Source organism: Narcine bancroftii, chromosome 10 (genome assembly GCF_036971445.1).
Source record: "Narcine bancroftii isolate sNarBan1 chromosome 10, sNarBan1.hap1, whole genome shotgun sequence".
Classification (NCBI taxonomy): Eukaryota; Metazoa; Chordata; class Chondrichthyes; order Torpediniformes; family Narcinidae; genus Narcine; species Narcine bancroftii.
This window is the reverse complement of record NC_091478.1, coordinates 74,810,532-74,825,944: the sequence shown is the minus strand read 5'-3', so window position 1 is coordinate 74,825,944 and position 15,413 is coordinate 74,810,532. Positions and strand designations below refer to the sequence as shown.

At 43.2% G+C, this 15,413-nt stretch overlaps 1 protein-coding gene across 1 annotated transcript in view; it reads right to left on the bottom strand.

Moving 5' to 3' along the window:
* nlrc5 (NLR family, CARD domain containing 5) overlaps positions 1-15,413 on the bottom strand; it is a 172,583-nt gene that overhangs the window by 84,604 nt on the left and 72,566 nt on the right. Inside the window, exons 17-22 of the mRNA XM_069901371.1 lie at positions 14,490-14,573; positions 7,786-7,869; positions 4,832-4,921; positions 3,109-3,153; positions 1,720-1,800; positions 1,113-1,196 (exon numbers count right to left, since the gene is read on the bottom strand). Of these exons, the coding sequence (XP_069757472.1) occupies positions 1,113-1,196; positions 1,720-1,800; positions 3,109-3,153; positions 4,832-4,921; positions 7,786-7,869; positions 14,490-14,573 (468 nt within the window). The remainder of the gene's footprint in view (positions 1-1,112; positions 1,197-1,719; positions 1,801-3,108; positions 3,154-4,831; positions 4,922-7,785; positions 7,870-14,489; positions 14,574-15,413) is intronic.

The following is a 15,413-nucleotide window of genomic DNA, read 5'->3' as shown; positions in this document are numbered from 1 at the left end:
GAAGGTTTAAACATTGAACTTCCTGTCATCTTTAAGTGTGCTCTTGTCAATGCTTTTCTGTGATCAGGTGGCATTAGATTCTCTGATTGGATAATTTTTACATGCAAAGAGCTTCACACCATAACCAGTAGGTTTCCTACATTCAGATGATGCCATCTGGAGCATGCAGTCGAGGCACTTGAAGGCCTTGGCTTATGAAGTGCTGGAGCTCTCAAAATGAGCATCTGGACATTTGGAGAACGCACCCAGTGAGAACACACAGGACATATTACTCAAGGTAAAGGTGAAAGTCACACTCCATGAATATCACTCCACCAGGAACAAGATCTCAAATCTAATGGGCATTATGAAACCTGTATGGATATTTATCTAGCAATTTCTTAAGACATATTGTGTGATTTAAATTGTGTGTGTGGTGGATGTGTGTAGGGGTGTGGGTGTGAGAGTGCATGTGTGTGTGTATGAGAGTGCATGTGGGCGTGTGTGAGTGAGATTGTGTGTGTATGTGCATGTGGGGGGTGGTGAATGTGTGGTGCTGAGGTGCGTGTGTGTAGGGGTGTGTGTGAGTAGGGGTGGTGTGTGTGTGTATGTGTGTGTGTGTGTGTGTGTGTGTGTGTGTGTGTGTGTGTGTGTGTATAGAGGAGTGATGGAGTTTGCCAGGGTGAAGTGCAGTCCTCTGTTGCCACATCCAAGTGCAGTTTGCCTGTTGACTTTATGTTCTCAGGAAAAGTTTACAAATTCCACACCTGTTTAAAAACTAGGAGACATCCTGATTTAACAAATGAGCAAGTGCACCTGTGCTCACACTTTTGCTAAATTGACAGGAGTGGCACTGCCCTTCCTGCCAGTCAGTGCCCCTGGGTTCATGCACCTGAGCCAATGTGCTATCTCTAACTGTTGCGCCTTGTTCTTCTCCTTCCAAAGTACCGTTGCCATCAATTGGATTCTGCTTTAGCTCAGATTACTCACATGCTTTCCCTCAATAAATAATCAATGAGCTGTAACCCATCCTGACTACCTCTGGCAAGTTGATTAAACAACATTGAACCTGACTTTTGGTTCCTTCCCTCAATCTTCCTTTAGCCCATTTTCTAGCACTCTCCTGTACTTACTCAAGCTTTGTAAGTGCAGAAGACGTTTTAAGGATCAAGCAGAGCTGTCTCATGGTCTCATCATCTATTTCACACTCTTCAAGGCTGTAACACAAAGTACAAGGTGAAGAGCTGCACAAGACTCCCATTGCATGGCACCCTCTAATCTCAGAGAATAATGACAGAGGATCCTGTTGAATAATAACATTCTTCGAGCTTGACAGGATAGATGCAGGTGTTTCCACTGACAGAGAAACCAGAAACAGGGTTTAGTCTCAAGGTAATGAGTCAGCTGATGAGGACAGAGACATGCCTTCACCCTGAGATGGTGAATCTTGGCAATTCTCTGCACAAGATAGCCAAGGAGACTCAACTATTGAGTAATTTCAAGACAGAAGTTGTCAACTACACTAAGAGAATTGACGGATATGGCATCATGGCACTGTGACAAAAAATTGCTTTATAGAATGGTGAGGCATGTTCAAAAGCTAAATGATCTATGGCTTCTGTTCTTATGTTTTTACTTGATATATCTTGATAAGACATTGTTAAGAACTACATTCTTTTTAAATCAGTAATTCCATGAAATTTTCAAATATCTTAAAAGTATCCTTTGATAAATCCTCACCTTATTTTCCTTGGAAGACATAAACTTTGTCTTCCACATTTGTGTTCCAACTTTTCTTGCAATCCTCTTTCCTTTTGAAACCTGGAGTAGTTGAAAGAAATAATTTGAGAACATGTTAATTTTCATGTGTCTGTTGTACACAGACTAAAAACAGAGTCACAGCTGGGATACGGATGAGAAAAGTTTAACAAGAATCAACTTTGAAGGAACAGGACTTCGGAGACAGACAGGACACACCTACTGCAACTGCAAAGCACATTTAGTACAACTGATTATGGGTGAATTTCAGGGCTAAAGAACTTGTAGCAGATAAACAGCATCTAACTTCTCAGAGTTAATGCTCTACTTGAAACACATCTCACCCATTTTGTTCATTTCTCTTCCGTGGTTTATCTGGGGTCTTCCTTAGATCACAAGGAAATCTATGCCAATTAGTTGCAAATTTCACATTCTAACCACTCCTCCAGTGACAATCCTTTTCTTGGATTTTCAATCAGTTGCAACACTGAAGGTTGTTTATTCCTGATTTCCAGTTCTGAATTTCCACACACACATAGAAGTTTACTATTTCAAACCCCTACATAACCTTAGTTGCTTCCCTCACAGTAGCTCTCAAACTTTACCTCTTTAGCAGAAACTGGCCTAGTATCCTCCAAAGGGTACAATCCACCTTACAAAATGCCAAGAAAGAGGGACGTCATTCTTACTTTCTCTTCATTTTCCTCTCTACACACGGTTTGCCTCTATTTCTATCCCTTTCCATCTCTATTTGTTTCTGCCAAAGGCTTTATAGCTTAAGGCATAACATTGATAGACCCAACACTCACCAAAGTCTCAGCCAATTCATCACAAATCTTCTTGTGATGAAAAGATTTTTCTGTGTTTAAATCCTAGATGTCTGCGTTGAGCAAGTTCTAAGCAAATGTCTCCCTTTAGGTTTTCACCCAAGAATAAATTCAACACCAAATATAGGCCTTTATATTTCCCCTTTAACATTTAGGCAAAATGCTAATAATAAAGAGGTTTAATGAGGATTTGTATAGTGCAAGACTGTGATCACATTTTCTGCACTTGATAATGAGCATAAAATATAGAACACTACAGCACAGTGCAGCCCCTTCGACCCTTGATGTTGTCCTGACCCATATTTTCCTTTAAAAAACGTACTATACCCTCCCTACCCCGTAACCCTCTATTTTCAGTATTGCCAACAATAGTTTATTCAAAAAAATCCTTCGACTTGACACGGGCATCTCTTTCCAAATTGCACCACTTCACCCAAGCCCCTCATCCACATCTTAGCTTATGTGTTGATGCAGTGCGAGAAATGCAAAAATGTGGAAGAAATATTCCTTTACAAACAAACAATTAAAAGAATATTGCAATTACCTTTGATCCTCATAGAAGATTAATCCTTTCCCATTCTTCCCCAAACTAAAATAGAAATGAAAATGTGGGTGAAGCTTATTCAATGTCAAGCTAAAAAGCCTTCATATTGTCCAACACTCCTTCAAGGCATACACCAGTCCCATTTTGCTCTTTCAAGCATATCGCATTCCTATTTTGAAAGATAAACCCAAAACTTAAATTTCCTTGCCTAAGGCAACCTGTGAGGACCTTCATCATATAACCATATAACCATTTATGGAGCGGGAACAGGCCATGTTGGCCTTTCGAGTCCGCACCGGTTCACTGATTTTGTGCGCCCTCTTCAGGCATTGGTCCCGGTAGATCTTCATTCAATCTGGAATCTTTGTGGCTCAAGGTACCTCAGGTCTGCAAGAGGAACTTGGGACAGGCAACAAATGTGGGATTTGGGTTAGGGTTGGTGTAAGCATCAGTGTTACTCACATCCCGAGAGTAAATTTTTAAAAAATATTGAAACTTGCACACACCCTGCTTATGTATAGGCACAATTGGAGCTTCAAGGGGCAGCGCATTTAGTTCTTCAACGGACCCTTCTGTTCAAACCCATTAATAGGCAACCTGCACAAATTAGCAGGCCATTTCCCTTTAGTTCAAAATAACCATTCAATTGTTATCAGTGTGCATGCAGGAAACAAGTGCACATTGCAGGTTTGAATCTGCTTTACAACTGCTTCATGCCCCTTCTTGTTATGAGAAACTTGCATCCTGAAACTTCTTTTTCATTACATAAGTGTGATTATAATCTGATGCCACAATACAGACAGATCGATGCATACTAAACAGCTACTATTTACAGTATGCAGTTTGTGTGTGCAGCCTCTTCTAAAAAGAATGCAGATTGGGTGGATTGCTAAGAATATCGTTGGGTTTTTTTTTTCCCAGAGCAGTCAGTTCACAGGGCACAGAAAATCTGCCATTTGTTGATAGAATTACAGCAGATAATTAGGAGGCCCATTTTCTGGCCTGATACTAATGGAGCACTTGATTCCTGTTTTGGTGATTCAGAAGAGTTTTTTTTAAACATAATTAATATAAAATGGGATGATACTTTTAAAATATAATTGTGGTGTCCCGTTGAGCCCTGAATGAGATAACAAAGCTGGAGCAGCAGTTAGTGTTGCTGTCTCGCAGTTGAGTGACCCGGGTTTGATCCGGTCCACAGGTGCTGCCTGTGTGGAGTTTGCAGGTTCTCCATGTAGTTGTGTGGATTTCCCTCTGGCACTCCAGATTCCTCCCACACATCAGTGACATGCTGCTTGGTTAACTGGTTGCTATGAATTACCCCTTGTGTAGTTAATGACAAAGAGAATCAAAGGGGAGTTGCTGGGCAAATGGGAAAATTGGAAAGAGGGATAGAATAGGTGAATTTCTCTCCCAGAAACCAGTATGGGTCCAATAGATCAAATATTCTCCTTTAGCAGTGCTATAAGTATAAGGTAGTATGGTTAAGGAAAGATGTGAACTATCTGCATGGAGATTCAGAGGCCATTCAGATGGTGTCATTCAGAAAGTCAAAAAATGAACTTGTGTTTAAGGACATGCTAGTCTCAAACAGGAATGTCAATTTCAATAATTTTACACTGGAATAAACATTCTAACTGAAACAAGCTTAGAAATGTTAAAATTGTGATCTTTTCCTGAATTGTAATATTTGTTTAAAATCCTCTTTGAATTTTCATCTTACCTTATTGCCACCTCTGTTACGGTTTTCATCTTGTTCAAGCATTTAATCAAGCAAAAGACTCCAGTCATTGTAATTAAATTATTGCTGACACTGCAGTGAGAAGAGACAGTTTTTTTAGTTATCATTGCTCCTGGCTGTGGACAGTTCTTATCACAATCAACTCAGTATTGGTATAAAAATATATCTCCTCACCAAAACTCGGTGGTATTATTTTAAAAGTTGACTGCATTGAATCACAAGATTTATTTTTGCTAACACCTGTAATGATTCCAAATGACATTTTCAATTATTGATCCTTTTGCTTAATTAGAGGCATTAGCTAATACTGAGATTTGTTTTGAGGCAGTGAGCAGGTGACAGCTTTAGTTTGCGTCATCCATCAGTAATCTCTGAGGGAATCCTCGAGGCAGGGTAGAAACTGAATCAAGGGCTTCCTCATTAATTAAAGATTTAGACTCTCATTCCACAAAATGCTGAAAGGTATTTGGAGCCTCAAATATGACAAAGGAAGAGTGTAACCAAAGATTCTGCTTGCCTCATTGTTATTTTGTATCTTGTATATCACTCGAAAGATGTGCAGGCTAAACAGAAACTGCCTCATGAGTCAAATGAGGACTGACCATCACTTCACTGGTTCCAACACAGTGCTCACCACTGTAATCTGCTCCCAAGTTACCCACTCCCCCTTCCTACAAGTGCAATCATCAGCTGAGTATCACTTGCAATATTTATCTTCTTTTCCCACAATGTCACAAATGGAGATCCAAAGGATCTATTCTGGCTTTTCAGTTTCTTCTCATCTAGATGCCATCACTCATCAACTTGCACCAAAAACAATGCATCATGTTCCACACTTCTCTACCTGAATACCAACCTCACCACTGCTTCTTTGATGTTTAGGTCATGCTGAGCAAAGATTTCCTTCAGATTAAATCTGGGGAACCATCACAAACGGTATTCCCGCTCGGCTGACTCCCTCTCTCTCCTGCTGAAGCCTATGTGCTTTGACCACGAGACCAATGACACCTCACTGAACATGTCCACCTCCAGAACATGAACCAGCCCTATCTCAGCTGCTGCTGAAAGCCATGTTGCCTATTTGCCCATCCCTTCTGGGTACAGGACCCCCTCCTTTCTTCTGCAAATGCAAGTTCACCTGAAAATGCTGCCCACGAACTTCCATCCAACTCTGTTCATCCTAATAACCAACAGTGGCTTCTGGTTTAGATCTTAACACTTTTCAAATCATATCCTGACATCTCCTGTAGCTCTCGGACCTCCTGTGCTTCCACTCCCTTTATTCTGCTCTTTGAGAGAGCCTTTGGTTGCACCTACAGGGAACCATTCCTTCAGCTGATGCCAAGTACATCATGATCTCTGGAACACCCTTTCTAATGAGAACCTCAGTAATAGGAGCAGAAGGTAAAATAGATCTGATCTTGGCTTCAGTTCCACTTTCCTAGTCCTCAAAATTCATGTCTCTCCTATAGTGCAAAAACATGTCCATTTATACCTTCAATATAATCAATAACTTAGTCTTCATTGACCTCTGGGGTAGAGAACTTCAAAAATCTTTTCAATGTGTGTGTAGTGACTACCTTCCTTGATAGTGGCTTGAAGGATCAAAAAAAAATGTTGTTGTCTATGACTTGTTCAAACAAATTCATACTAAACTTAAGATGAGTTTTATCTTTATTAAACAATATTAAACATTGTTAATGTTATTATATATTGCTAAACATTGTCACAAGCCATTAAAACATTGTTAGATGGTCAATGGAAGAATTTTGGAATATTTTCTGATTTCTCTATTTCGCAGAACAAAAGAAACTAACAAGCCAAGAAACCAGCTATAACCTCGGATCAAAGATGTTGCTGGGAGACAAAACCACAAACAACCTGCTTTCAAGCATGAAATACATTTTAACTCTTACAGCATCTCTCGTCATTCTCTAAGTGTTCCTTCACCCTGGATTTCCATGAAATATGCTTTCAATATTAACCCAGCCAGTTCCCCAATCAATCTTAAATGTTTACTATTCTTCCAAATTCCTGCAAATTTAGACAATCTTGTTCTTCATCAGAAAATACTTTCATCCCAAGAATTAACTTGGTGATCCTTCTCTGCCATATATCCAATACAGGATTGTCCTTCCTTACCTAAGGAAACCAGAACTGTGCACTCTACTTCAAGTGCGTTTTAAATTTTTTTAATTTAAATTTAGACATACAGCATGGTAACAAGCCTTTTTGACCCACAAGCCCGCGGCGCCCAGGTGTACCTAATTAACCTACAACCCCGCCCCCAGTACATTTCGAATGGTGGGAGGAACTGGTGGCCCTGGGGAAAACTCACGTAGACATGGAGACGTACAAACCCCTTATAGACAGCATGAGATTTGAACCCCTGGTCCCAATCATTGCTGCTGAAACAGCGTTGCACTGACCGCTCCGTCAACTGTGCCAGCCCAAACACAAATGGAGAGCACATTACTAATGTCCTGTAAATCTGCTTCAAGACTTGATAGATTGTTGCTAATGTGGCAGTTGGGTCATAATATCTAATACTTCAGGAATAAAGCAAGTGAAAAATAAAAAATTTTAAAAAAAAAATAAATAAAAAAAAAAAGGAATAAAGCAAGTGCAATATATTAATTCATGGTATCATGTCTCTTGATATTTCTCATTTCAAATGTTCACTGGGATGAGGAATATCCTACAATATCTTCCACAGGAACTTTTATCAAACTACATAGATATCAAGCACAAGTTGGCAGCCTCAAATCAGCCTTCGTGTGTACCAACAAATTTTCAGATCTGACTTAGTTTATAATCTGCAATTCAATCCACTTATTATAAAGTTCATTACTTGAAAGAAGAATAAAGTATCAGTAAATAAATGCAGTTTCTATTTTATCCAGTAGTATTTCAATTGGATTACCACAACTTCTTACTTTACGAGTCTTCCAACATGCAGCTTTGGTAGCAACTCAACCAACTTGCTGAATCCTCTGTCTCCAAGTGAGTTATCAGATAAGCTGTAAAGATAAATGAGCTTTGTCCGCACAGAATAATTATATACAAAGCACAGACAATCTTCAACGCATACAAATTGTTTGAAAAGTACTCATTTGTCTACACTCTTGCCCACAACTCTGCAAAGTTTCCTTCTTCAAGTAATTATTTACTGACCTTTTGTTGTTAGAAATATCTCCTCATGTTGCTTATCCCCTTAAATGTATGTCCTCTCGTTGACAGATTTTATATCAATGAAAAATATTCCTATTAATTACACTAAACCTTTCTTGATAACATCCCTTTCATTAATCTCTGTTGATTCATAGGCACGTATTTGAGAAATGAAGCTGGCCAACACGTGAAGGTCATTCAAAGAAACAAAGCTCATGTGCTTCTCTTCAAGAAATTGAGTGCACACCTATGTTGAAACTATAAGCTTTACTCTTCCTTCATCTATGTATGTGCACTCAGTGTCAGCCATAGAGATAGAGGTTGGCTACCTTGATTGCTTTATTTCTTGTCTCTGACTTCTCAATGTTGAAGCCCCTGAGGGGCCTGACAAAGAAAATTGCTCCTGTACCTGGACAGCCAGCGGGAGAATGGTGCAACATCTCAAGTATTAAAGTGGAGGGGCAATGGGCGCTGCTTAGAGATTGGCTTTCATTTCTTTGTCCCATTGTGATAGTACAGATTCTATCACCAACGTGTATATGTACATATGTACAGATGGTAGTGCAGGATGACTGTGATTGGCTGAGAGTGTAGCTACACCTACTAGCAGGTCTTATTGGATTGCTCCTAGCCAGACCAGGTCATTCTGGACTGGTCGACCTACTTGTGATATGCTTCAGTCTTTTAGTTAATAAAAGCCTTGGTTTGGATCAACAAGTCTTTGGTTCTTTCAACGCCCATTACAATTTTATTAACTAAAATAAATTTTGAAGGGATGGAGCGTATGCTATGGCTGGAACGCCTCGACATCGACCCACAGTCAGCTACAGCCTCAAATGACTTTAAGCACTGGGTGAGATGCTTCAAAAAATATTTACAGCTCTTTGATCCTGCCGTGATAGAGGACAGCCGTCGACTACTAATATTGATGACTATGGTGTCCCCAAGTGTGTACCAGAGTGTCCATGACGTGACAATTTACGCCGCAGCCATGCTGAAAGGGCTCTACGAGCGACCAGTGAACAAGGTCTATGCTCGGTACAAACTTGCTACAAGGAGGCAACAGCCCGGTGAGTCCTGTAAAGCATATTCAGGCACGAAGGGAAATGGGCAGGGACTGTGCTTGCACAGACAGAACTGCTGTGGAGACCACAGACGATCTCATTCGGGATGCCTATGTGGCCTGGGTTCGATCGAATGAGGTGAGACAGCGCCTGCTAGAGCACAGGGGAGAAAACCTAGAGGACCTGATCCAGATCACAGAGACAATGGAGGCTGCGGTCTTAAGTATGGACATGTACTCTCGGGGCTGGACCCCACACTCTGATGTGAGTAGGATGCCCTCCCTCTACCCTACTACTGCTGCTACGCTGCCTGATGCAACCCCAAAGTGTTATTTCTGCGGGAAGAACAAGCACAGCAGGTCCCAGTGCCCGGTGAGAAAAGCCATGTGCCAGAAGTGCCTTAAAAACGGGCACTTTGCTGCAGTCTGTCGCTCCAAAATGGCTGCCGTCAAACACAGTGCCTTGTGTGAAGCCAAATCGCCATTCTCCATTTCAAACACTTCTTCCTCAGAGCTCTCGTACAATGAGAGTGAGGACTCCACCGCACGGCAGCGCCTGACGTCACAGGGTAGACGCCGAGCGCGAAAGGTACAACCCACCCTCGACACAATGACGTTCACCCTAACGCCCGAGCAGGCCCCAGCCCCGACTTCAATGCCTGCCGCCGCCACCAACCAGGGACCCACTGCCGCTGCCGACCGGGGACCCGCTGCTGCTGCTGACCGGGGACACGCCAACACTGCTGACCCGGTACCCGCCGACGCTGCCGACCGGGTACCTGACGCTGCCATCCGGGGAACCGCCACCGCTAACTGCCCCCCCCGCTGACCACCCCCCCGCTGACCACCCCCCCCAAAAGCAGCGACCCCCAACACTATTGGCTGCAGGCAGCAACACCACCTCCCCAACACTGTTTTTTCAGGCCCCACTGATTGCGTGACATCATCACGCTGGTCTCCACTGTCGACATTACAAGTCTCTGCATCAATAACCCTTGACCAGGACTTCCCCATCCCCTCACAAAAGCCTTGGAACTGATTAAAGTGCATGGACACTATATCAATTGCTTATTTGACTCGGGGTCAACAGACAGTTTTATCTGCCCAGACCTGACCCATCTTGGACTAGCTATTCTCCCCACTACACAGAGAATTTCATTGGTGACCAAATCGCTCTCGACTGAGGTAAAGGGGTACTGCATGGCGACCCTCAAAGTCCAGGGCATCACATTCACGGACTTCAAACTATTAGTCCTTCCCCAATTGTGTGCCCGTGCTCTGCTGGGACTGGATTTTCAGTGCCAGTTTCAAACCATTTCCCTGCACTTTGGGGGGCCTCACGCTCCGCTCTCTGTCTGTAACCACTCCACCCTGGGAACCTCCTGCCAGTGGCAGCTCGAGCCACCTGCCCCCGCGCCTCACCTGTAGTCTCTCCACCCTCAGAGTTGCTCCGCCAGCACTTTTCACAAATCTCACCCCTGGCTGGAAGCCTGTGGCCACCAAAAGCCGGCAATATAATTCTGAACACATGAAATTTATCACAAGCGAGGTGCGCAGACTGCTGGATGAGGGCATTATCGAACCTAGCTCGAGTCAATGGAGGGCCCAGATAGTGGTTGCTAAAAATGGGAAGAAGCCGTGGATGGTGGTTGACTACAGCCAGATAATCAACCGCTTCACACTCCTGGATGCGTACCCCCTTCAACGGATCATGGATGTGGTGAATCAGATCGCCCAATACCGTGTATTTTCCACCATTGACTTACGTTCAGCCTATCATCAGCTCCCGATCCGCCAAGAAGACCGACCTTTCACGGCCTTCAAAGCAAATGGGTGGCTGTATCAATTCCTCAGGGTACCCTTTGGGGTCACAAATGGTGTCGCGGTCTTCCAGCGGAAAATGGACCGGATGGTGGACCAGAACGGGCTGATGGCTACTTTCCCGTATCTGGACAATATCACCATCTGCGGCCATGACACAGAGGATCATGATGCCAACCTTGAGAAATTTTTTCAGACTGCAATTCAGCTCAACTTGACCTACAATTTCGACAAGTGTGTCTTCCAGACCACTCGGCTTGCAATTCTGGGTTGTGTGGTGGAGAACAGGGTGATCATGTCAGACCCTGACCGCATGCATCCCCTCATGGACTTGCCCCCCCACCACCCACCCCCCCCCACACCCAGAAGGCACTCAAACACTGCCTGGGCTTCTTCTCCCACTATGCCCAATGGGTTCCACACTATGCCGATAAGGCACGGCCACTCATCAAGACCACCTCCTTCCCCCTGTCAACCGAAGCCAGAGCGGCCTTCGACCGCATCAAATCGGAAATCACTGCTGCAATGCTGCACGTCATCGACGAGTCCATTCCGTTCCAAGTCAAAAGCGATGCATCTGACTTTGCACTGGCATCCACTTTGAACCAGGCCGGCCGGCCAGGGTCCAGGGTCCTGAGAGCTGACATTCCTCTGTCGAGGTGGCGGCCCAGGCTATAGTCGAAGCAGTACGTCATTGGAGACACTACCTCACTGGCAGGTGCTTTTCGCTGGTGACCGACCAACGCGCGGTCTCCTTCATGTTTAGCAATACCCAGCGAGGTAAGATCAAGAATGACAAAATCACCAGATGGAGAATCGAGCTCTCCACATTTAATTATGACACACTGTATCGGCCAGGTAAACTCAACGACCCGCCAGATGCGCTCTCCAGGGGGACTTGCGCCAACATGCAACTGAACAGGCTGCAGAAACTCCACAAGGAGCTCTGTCATCCAGGGGTCATTAGGTTCGTGCACTTTGTCAAAGCTCGCAACTTGCCCTATACGGTCGAGGAGATTTGCACCATGACCCGAGCCTGCCCAGTGTGCGCTGAGTGCAAGCCCCACTTCTTCCATCCAGAGAACACCCACATTATCAAAGGCACCCGCCCCTTTGAGCGTCTCAGCGTAGACTTCAAGGGGCCCCTACCATCGACAACCATAACACCGACATCCTTATGGCCATCGACGAGTACTCCCGCTTCCCGTTTGTTGTGTCCTGCTCGGACATGACTGCCTCCCCAGTTATAGAGGCCCTGCACGGCATCATCGCCATCTTCGGGTACCCCAGTTACATCCACAGTGACAGGGGGTCCTCGGTTATGAGCACGGAGCTGCGGCAGTACCTTCTGGAGCATGGTATTGCTTCAAGCAGGACCACCAGCTATAACCCACATAGTAATGGGCAAGTCAAAAGAGAGAATGTCATCGTCTGGAAAGCAGTTACGCTTGCCCTCCGGTCCAAAGGTCTCCCCACCTCTCGCTGGCAGGATGTGCTCACTAGTGCCCTACACTCCATCCGCTCCCTCCTATGCACCGCGACCAATGCCACACCCCATGAAAGGATGTTCTCTTTCCCAAGGAAATCTGAGTTGGGTACAACCATACTGGCATGGCTCATGGTTCATTGTCCAGTCCTTTTACGATGCAATGTCCGGTACTCTAAGAACGACCCCTTGGTTGACCGAGTGACTCTGCTCCATGCGAACCCGCATTATGCCTACGTTGAGTACCCGGACGGACAGGAACTTAAATTGACTCTATTTCCCTTTTCTTAGATGCTGCCTGATTTACTGAGTATTTCCAGCATTTCTTCTTTTTCTACCATTCTGCAGTAGATAGGAGCAAGCACAATGGTGGAGCATGAACAAACATATGGACCCACAAGAGATTTAGTCTTAAATAGATGTAATGAGACACATTGAACTCAATGTAGGAAAACCAAGATTTAATGGAACCAATTTAAATTAAGTAACTACTATGTATTAAAAATAAAATAATTAACCATGAATTAACTTCAAATTAAAGCAATCCCTCATGCTATTAATCACCAATGTAATTGCTCAGAAAAATTCAAAGAGAAGCTGCAGATTTTAAACCATCTGCAGATTGAGGGCATTTGGCAGATGAGGAGTGGTCCGTCATTGGAGTAAAGTATGCAGATGGGGAGGAGTGTGCAGATGGAGTGTAGTCTGTAGATGAAGAGTTGAATGTAGATTAGGAGAAATCTGTAGGGGAGTGGTGGGCAGATGGGGAGTGGTCTGTAGATGGAGTGAGGTCTGCAGTTGCTGGCACTGTTCCAACTGTTACAAAGTATCTGCAGCCAGTAAGGAAAACAATTACTTCTTTCCAGAGGATGGCTACATTTCTAATTATTGTGCTGTGGATTAGTTGGCAGTTCCAGGCAGTTATGTTCAAATATATTAGAGTCCATTCATGACATTGTATGCAACCCTGAGATTCTTTTTTCCTGCGCGTCAGGCAGAATTTCTACTTGTTGGTAGTGAAAACTGTTCTTAAGAAAATTATAAATATACAAAAGAGAGAAATATAAACAAAGTAAGAAATAGAAACAAACTGGCTGTGCAATATAGTAAAATTTATTCAGTAATAAATTAAGTGCAAAGCCAGAGTCCTTAAATGAGTCCCTGATTGAGTTTGTTGTTGAGGAGTCTGATGATGGAGGGGTAACTACTATTCCTGAACCTGTTGGAGCGAGTCTTGTGGCATCTACATTTCTTTCCTGATGGCAGCAGTGAGAACAGAGCATGAGCTGGGTGATGTGGATCCTTGATGGCAGTTGCTGCTGTTCAATGGCAGCATTCCCTCTAAATGTTCTTGATGGTGGGGTGAGTTTTACCTGTGATGTCCTGGACTGTGTCCACTACCTTTGGCAGGGCTTTCCATTAAGAGATATTGGTGCCCCCATACCAGGCTGTGATGCAGATGGTCAGCACATTTTCCACTACACAACTGCAGAAGTTTGCCATAGTTTTTGATGTTATACTAAAACTCTGCAAATTTAAATTCCTGTGAAAATATCAGAGGACCTTCCTGGACCCAACACATGAAGTGCTGACGTGCTTTCTCCATGATGACATTCGTGTGTTGGTTCCAGGAAGGCCCTCTGATATTCTCACAGGAATTTAAATTTGCTCCCCTTCTCCACCTCTGATCCCCCAGTTCACTGTACCATACACCTCTGGTTTTCCCTTCCTGAAGTCTAAAGTTGTAATCAGACACACTTTACTTAAAATCTCTAGCAGCTGGTAAAGATGGGGCAGGAAGACACGCCCTTCGCCACTAGATTAAATAAATTAGGATTAACCACGTGGATTGTGGATCTGTGCAGTTAAATGTAGAAAATGAGTTCTGGTCATCACAATGTTCATGCAACATATAGAAAATTATTCTTTTTGTGTTGGAGAAAATTAAATTGGGGCATTATTATAATAATGAAATTGCTAAATAAGTAATATTATTTTATGATATTTAACCAAAATTTGATTTAAAAAATTAAAGGGAAGTTGCTGACCAAAAGAAGAGTAAAATGCATGAGAGATTAAACTTTTCTTCCATCACTTACTCTAGTTCTGCCAGATCACTGCAATGCTCAAGTGTGTACATCAATTCCACCAGGTGCTTCAGTTGAAAACAACAGTTGGTGAGACTGCAAGACAGTTCATCAAAAAATTAACTGAACATTTGAGCACAAGGAAGCTCCATATACACTAATGCACTTACTCAAACAGTTCGCTCATAGGACTTCACACAAGGAAGCAATGCCCTTTGTAGTGAACTGGGAACTACAGGTGTGATGTTCTAATGAGGGGCTCCTCCCCGGATTCCGCCCCCATGTATTCCAATATAAACCCTGGATCCCCGCCAAAACCCCAGTTCAGTCCAAAGACCATGTGTGCTATTCTTACTGTTGGAATCTCTCTGGTCTTGAGCGCTCTCAGTTGTGCTACACCCTTTTACCTCAAAGAGAGAAAAAGCTAAATGATACGAATTACAATTGTTCAGAGTGAAAGCAGTCTCTGCATTGGTTGTTCGAATTGTTCTCACTTACATTACTCTGCCTAACTTTTCCCGTGTATCTACATCAAAGGATGAATACTACTGATGCAAGATGATTTTAGAATCACAGTTATCAAAAATTGATCAATTTTAATCCTTAAACTAGGTAATTCTCCCTCTTGCACTGTTAATATAAGGGAAAGTTAAGCATACTTCCCTTGGATGACATCACTTAACAACCAATACCTATTGTGAATAATACCTGATAGTCGTAATGGACCCAGATATTAAATGGCTGTTTATCTAGAAGGCAATGCAACATTACTCTTTCTGTGCTATGACCCAAGACAAATTCTTGACAAACTTTTCCCATCCACATGATTGGACATCATTTGTTTTCCCTAAGTTCATAGCATAACTATTATTATTGATTAGTTGCATCGAAGTTGAAAAGTATTTTCTAATGCATTACAGACTGCTAAAATTATTT